Raw genomic sequence first — 6987 nt, forward strand, 5'->3', positions numbered from 1 at the left:
TGACTTTAAATCAGAAAGAAAAGCATTTCTACAAGACTGTCTTCATTTCTGTGAATCTGACTGTGTGTGTGTGTGTGTGTGTGTGTGTGTGTGCGTTTGTTTGTAATACCTTGTGGGGACGATTTTCCTGACATATACTACGTTGTGGGGACCAATCGCTCCTCGTGGGGACCGGAGCCTGGTCCCCACGAGGGGAAACCCTGTTTTTGGGTCAGGGGTCAGAGTTAGGGCTAAGGTATGAATTGAGTTTTGGTTGGTTAGGGTGAGGAAAAGGGTAAAGGTCAGGTTTAGGCTGTAGAAATGAATGGAAGTCAATGGAAAGTCCCCACAAAGATAGCAAAACAAACATGTGTGTGTGTGTGTGTGTGTGTGTGTGTGTTTTCAAGAGTTACTCACATAAATATAACTAGAGACATAAATGTAACCAGTTGCTACTCAGCTCAGGTTTGAGGTCTGATTGGATGAACAAAGTTTTTGCTGAATTCATGAAAAAAATCTAAAAATGTTTTTTCTGAAAAGTTGAGCAGCAGTGAGGTCACGGCGCCGTTAGCATCTCAGCTAACGCCTCAAACTTCCTGCAGTTTTTACAGAAAACGAATAAAAAACTTTGTGAGAAATGCATTAATCTGCCGTTTTCCAGCAGCAGTTTCTGCTGGATTTTGAACATAAATCTCGTGATTTAACTGGTCCGTTTGGACCGAGAGGGCAGGTTTGGGGAGAAGCGGCTCCATCAGTGAGGATTCAAACGCTGAGTTGGATATTATCTTGCTTGTCCTGTTGAATCTGCTCTTTAAACTTCCTTATCCTGAGTTTCAACTCTTTGTTTAATTCTGACTTTAATGATGGCGGTTACCTGGGAACAATCAGCTTTATTGATATAATCTGTGCAGATTTAATTCATGCATGTCAGATTTAAATTAATTTTTTGTTAGAAATTAAATTTTTTCCCTATGACCCAAATCCTTTTCTGCAGGTTTCACAGGTTAAGTACTTTTACTCAGTTATATTTACATGAGTAACTTTTTAGACGAAATGTAATTTTAGGAGGAGTTTTAGAACTTTTTTTGTTCTTATTACCTTTACTTGAGTAATATTCCAATGTCAAAGTGAGACCTCGTGTTTGAACACAATCTTTGTTGTTTTGCTGTTAGTTTCTGTCTGCTGAGATATAAATATGAAGTAATAACTATATATTGTCACTGGAAGTATTTTACCCTCTTCTAACTTATGATGTAACAATTTAATACATTTTATATTGAAAAAAAGGAAAAGTGTTTTTTTCTGGCTTATTTTGTATTGATATTTGTAGTATTTTTTTTTATTTTGCACCTAACTTTATACTTTTTGTCTGTTAGAAAATGTAATTTTTAAATATGAAACCGGATGTTTTGATCTGTTAGCGTTTTTTCCAGATACTTTTTCACTCTTGAATATAATTTTAGGAGCTTCGTCCGCCTGCAGGTTCAGCTGATTTTGTGGCAGAAGATCAAAACGTTGCTGTCATGAAACAGACGGGATCCGTCTGGTTTGTGCTCTTTAGATTGTTTTCTCTGCAGCAGCAGCAGACAGATAACAGTCACTTTACGGAGCTTCTTCTTCTACTGATGCTAACAGTGACGTGTTGCTCAGATTCTTCTGCGTCTGAACAGAAAGAACTACACATAATGTTTTAAGCAAATAAATTTAATAAGCACTTAAGATGCATAAGATAAGATACATGAATGAATAAAATGCTGTCAGTGTTTCATCCATCACTTTAAAAAATGGTAATAACCTCAAATTATTCCCAGGGTGCAACAGGAGCATAAAATCATGAGACAATCTGGATCTGAGACACTTACAGGCAGCAGCTGAGACGAAGCGAAGCGTTTCCATCCTCCTGAGTTTTTCCTTCAGCTCCGTCAGGCTGCAGCTGCTTATAGTATTTATATCACTGCTGTCACGCACATGCAAAAAGAGGATGCAAACTCTTCCTATTCTGGGTTTTAATTCTTGATCCATTTAATATACTTCAAAGTATTCAAACTACTTTTATTTACATATTATTTACAAGATGCTTCAGAGTCAGAAAGGATGAGAAACATCTTTAAACCTTTTAGCACAAAATTTACCCCAAAACCATTGATGCACGATCAAACCTGGTTTCTATGAACACATTTTAAACTCACTTGTTTCAGCTGCCACTGCTAAGCTCAGACAGACACAGTGAGACTTTCTGAACAGATTTACTTCACTTTTGTTTGTTTTTGCTGTTTTAAAAAAGAGGAAGATAAAAAAATGTTTTTATTTTCAGGTTTTTCTTCTGATTCTTTTCCAACGCTCACACAGTAAAATCACATTTTATATAATTCATGTAAACAAAATGAAAATTGGTTGAATATATGGGAAGGTAAACGAACCTGATGTGCGTTAGCTTCCACTAAACACCATGTTGACGTAGCGCTTTAGCATTAGCAAAACTAATGTTTGTGATTAGTGCTTCAGTGTTAGCGCAGCTAGCTTCTTAGCTAGCGGTTCCCACCATAGATATTTATCATAAGTTGTTCTTTTAGATTGAATCTAATTGAAATTCATGTGTTTTAACTTATATTTCCATCTGCTGCCTGTTAAGCTCAGAAATACTCACTAGATGAAGCCTGAATCTCTAAAAGGATGAAAAACGATGTTTAGTTTGAGTCAGCCATGTTTTATTCATCCATTCAGACTCTCAGACCTTCTGTCTATCAGCACACAAAGAAATTATGATAATCACATCACAAATATAAACTTTAGATTTGTGAAGCTGGAAGTCTTTAGAGGAGTCCAGTCTTCCAGTCTGAAGCTGATGATCGCTCCTGGTGGAAGATTTCTCCATCCAACGTTTTCCTCCAGCTCAGCCTGACGTCTCCATCCGATCTGCTGGCCTTCAACTTCTGTTCAAACTGAGACGCAACATTTTAATTTCTGACAATCAGGACAAAAATAATCCACATAACAGTGTTTTCATCACACATCATGCAACAGGTAATAAGTTTTTTTCCTCAAATCCCCACAGATGTTTTCTTCTGGACAGATTTGTTTCCAGTAATCAGTGAATTGACGGAAACTCAGAGCTGCAACCAAACCCAGCGAGCGTCAAGCTGAGCTAAGAATTTCAGATTTAAACACAGTGGGGGATGTGAGTGTTTTAACACACTCACTTTTCCTGCAGTTTTGCTGAAAAACTTCTACGGTGTTTTATCTGTGCCAACAGTCTGAGCGAGCAGTAAACAGTCATTTATAAATCATGTTTGCTCGGTGTTGGTCTCTGGTGCTGAGTTCGCCTGAGACCCTCTGATTCTCCTGCTCTGTGTATGGAATGCCAATGCGATCAAAAATGCACAAAATTTCATGTGTCTAATTAAAATAAAAACAGATTTTTACACCGTCAGGAAGGCAATTAATACCAAAAAATAGTATTTTATTTTCTCAAAGAACTTTTCAGCTGTATGGAAATTAGTGTATTTTGAAAAACTGCAATGGAAACTTTGTTTTTGCCAGATGATACTACTGGAGGAAAACACAAAGAAGAAGACAACAGGAAGTGGTAGGAGGATCATGGAGAGATTTGGGTTTTAATGACCTACTGCACAAACAAACTTATTGATGTGTGATTTTAATTTAATTTCTTATTTTATTGAAACATCACAATTCAAAATTGTGTTTTTTTTGGCATAAGCAGAATATTGACAAATGTCTGAGATCATTTGTAACGGAAACACAGCGAGTGACAGACTCAGTGAGTGTTTTCTTCTCTGCTGTTTGCTCTTCATTTCGGTTTTAATGCAGAAATGCTTAATTTGTATGTTTCTTAAATAATTGTACTCCACAGTGTTTTCATGCTGTGATTTTACCTTTGCTGTTTGGTTACTTTTAATTTAATTGCTTTGATTGTCAGTTTGCTGTTGAGCTTCCCCAGTGTGGAGCCGTAAAGCAGATTTTTGTCCTAAGCCAGAAGCCGTACCTGCTGCAGCAGGTCTGCCAGCACAGCCGGGTCTCTGAGGTCCAGAGAGGAAGACTTCACCAGCTTCACCTTCACCAGCCGCTTTGAACCTGGAACTTTGACAAACAAACTGGTGTCACAACTTTCTCCATTCGACATGAAAACTGTTTTTAAATCTCGGTTTGGCATCTTATCACTGATCTGGGTTTGATGGACCGGAGAATTGAGGTCGTAGTCCTGGAGCGCCACAGGGACGACGACTCGGATCAGTTTTCCTTGCATTATTCTTACTTGAGTTTGTTTCAGATTTAAACGGTAAATCTCAGCTGTTTATTCCTTCATAACCTCCTTGTTTATGGCAGTATTTTTTCTACCGTTGTTATGGTAACCAGCAGGTCGGTTTCCACCTTTGGGGGGGAATAAAAGCCGTAAACTGCCACGTTTTGTGTTTAAATTGGAGGCATTTATGAAACCAGGCTTCTGTCCTGATCTGAAAATACTGAGATATTTCACAGAAGAGGAAAGTTCATCTGTTCCAATCTCTTCAAAGTTCTGTAAACTCTGAGTCACAGGCTGATGCAAACTCTGTGGAGATTATATCTGCTTTAAATTTGTTTAAGGATTTAATGTGTGTGACTTTTAGAGAAGCAGATGGATGCAAAGTGACCGTCCAGATGACGGATGGACGTTCTGAAATAAAGGATTTGCTTTTTCAGTATTTTAACTAAATCCTTTTGAACGTTGTTAGCAGAAACAAACTGTCTGAATAGAAGATAAAATCAATTTACTGAGAAAACCTACAGAATCAAGTCTTACCTGCGTTGCAAAAAAAAGGCATTTTCCAGGAGCAGGGCCAGTCCTCCCACCGCCCGCCGTCTGCAGGAACGGCGGCTGCACAGTTCTCCTCCGACCCGTTCGGTTCTGACGCTCTCCAGTGGCGGAAGGAGGAGTTACTGCCATCCACCCACACCCAGGAGAGTCTGTACAGACCGATCCAGGCCTGAAGCTCTCCTGCTGATTGGACTAGGCCCTTTATCTGCTCGTTCTCTGACACGGTCCTCACGCTGGCCAGATCAGTGTGATGCTTCCTGCAGTGGCTCTGGGCTGCAGGCCAGCTCATCGTCTGGTTGATGAAGATCAGTGAAACATTCTGCTCTGAAATCATCAGCAGATAAAATCATTTCACCTTCAGTTTTCCTTCCATGGGAGCCGCTGGTCGTCTTCTGAGCCACCAACAATCAGTCTGTCCTGTGATCACAGCTGCATCTCCACTGATCATATGATTGCACAATTTGGCAGTGTGAAAATAAATCTGCTTAATGGAAACATTACAATTTCAAAAAAACTTGTTTTTCGATACGATTTAGTGTTTGGATGAGGAGATTTATTTCACAAACTGCAATGGAAACACTTTTCACGTCACACGAGTCACATGACCAACAACCGGATGTTACCACTGCCAGAAACCACGAAGAAGAAAACCACAGGAAGGAGTTGAAGGATAATGACCCAGCATGTTTTTTAATAACTTGTCACGTAATATTAATTGCATTTCTTACTTAACGGAAACACTGCTATTCTGAAATTGTGTGTTTTTTTTTTTTACATAGGCAGAATATCAACAAAGTTTCACACACATTTATAATGGAAAGTCTGTGGCTTAGTTCTTCCACAAGACATAGAACAACAGGTCCCTCCACCCAGGGCGTAGATAGGTCAAGGGTCAGGAAAAGAGCCGCTGGCATTTCTGCAGACCCCAAACATCCTGGACACAAACTGCTTAGACTTTTACCTTCAGGCCGGTGCCACAGAGACGGTTTCCTCTGTTCTGTCGTTCTGATGAACATAATGAACGTCTTACAGCCTGAGTAATCAGCTACTCTGCAAATATGCATATTTTCACAACCACAAACTGTCTTTTTTCTTTCCTTTATGTATAAAAACAGAACAGCCTTGAAGATTATTCAGGGAACAGAACGACAGAAGAATCTGGAAGGAAAGATTGAAACCAAACAGCTTATGAAGCAAAACACAGGAGAAAATAAACTACATAAAATGACCAATAACTCTGAAAAACTCAAAGGTCCAGAGGAGAATCCAAAATAACACAAGGAACAAGAGAAACCAGGCTGGTGACACAACAGGTGAAAAACCACAGCAGCATTTCTGAGAGGTTCCTGGGACTCGTTAAGTCCAGGTGTGTTAACGAGCTGATGGGAGACGGCTGCTGTGATTCCAAACATTTAAAACGGCTGTAAGCAAACTTCTGAACATCATGAGCAACAAAACCCAAAACCAGCTCTGGAGCAAACAATACTCCAGATACAAGACAACAAACATCTACTGATCAGAGCAGAAATGGGAAATAAAACTGAACACTGTTAAAGATAATATTTGTTTTGATGTATAAAGGTCAAAATGACTATATATATCTGGAGGATTTCCACTGTTTGGTAGACCTTAGACCAGCTAATCTACATTAAACAGGTGAAGCAAACAAAGATCAGAAGCAACATTTTTCCACTTGTTGTTTGAGGAAAATTCTTTCGATATTGATAATAAAATAACNAATTCTGGATTTCTCAAATTATTAGCACCAGGAAACTGTTTTGTTCTATCAAAAAACGAAGAAAGATTCTGTCTGCAAACAATAAAACAATAAAACGTTTTTGGTTTTAAATTCCAGAGGTGGAACTTTAAAACGAATGTTTCCACATTTTCCACATGGGAAAATGTGAAGAGTGTGGATTTTCGTCACTTTGCCCTGGAAAAGTTCATGTTAAGATCGTCTGTTGCTCTGAAATCTTTGCCAAAGACACAAAGATACAAACTGCATGACAGCCAAATACCTCAATACAATACAATACCTTGATACAGCCCTACAACACAATGGAACCATATCACATGAAAAATATGATACAACTATATCAGCACCTGGTTTAAAGGATTTATTACTTTCTGCAGTCCAAGATCTAGAATGTTGATTCGTCTGATCACAATCACATTCTCACTGTGATGATCTGAGG

The 6987-nt window shown here is 38.8% G+C and overlaps 1 protein-coding gene across 1 annotated transcript; it reads right to left on the minus strand.

Moving 5' to 3' along the window:
* Positions 1 to 2668: 2668 nt before the first annotated feature.
* On the minus strand, positions 2669 to 6086 carry LOC106936026 (layilin-like). Its single transcript, XM_015016800.1, has 4 exons — positions 5754 to 6086; positions 4778 to 5116; positions 3983 to 4077; positions 2669 to 2921 (listed from the first exon to the last, which is right to left on the minus strand). The coding sequence occupies exons 1-4, from the start codon at positions 5854 to 5856 to the stop codon at positions 2793 to 2795; spliced, it is 666 nt and encodes a 221-aa protein (XP_014872286.1). The 5' UTR covers positions 5857 to 6086; the 3' UTR covers positions 2669 to 2792.
* Positions 6087 to 6987: the final 901 nt, after the last annotated feature.

The sequence above is a fragment of the Poecilia latipinna genome, unplaced genomic scaffold (genome assembly GCF_001443285.1).
Source record: "Poecilia latipinna isolate Pla-1442-1.1 unplaced genomic scaffold, P_latipinna-1.0 Scaffold2064, whole genome shotgun sequence".
In the NCBI taxonomy this organism is placed as follows: domain Eukaryota; kingdom Metazoa; phylum Chordata; class Actinopteri; order Cyprinodontiformes; family Poeciliidae; genus Poecilia; species Poecilia latipinna.

Bases quoted from the DNA above. Each gene is read 5' to 3' on its own strand.
- LOC106936026 (XM_015016800.1), bottom strand. From the start codon at position 5,856: ATGCATATTTGCAGAGTAGCTGATTACTCAGGCTGTAAGACGTTCATT. The intron at 5,117-5,753 runs GTAAAAGTCTAA...TGATGATTTCAG, and splicing joins TCTGTGGCACCGGCCTGAAG to AGCAGAATGTTTCACTGATC. The intron at 4,078-4,777 runs GTAAGACTTGAT...TGTTTGTCAAAG, and splicing joins GCCTTTTTTTTGCAACGCAG to TTCCAGGTTCAAAGCGGCTG.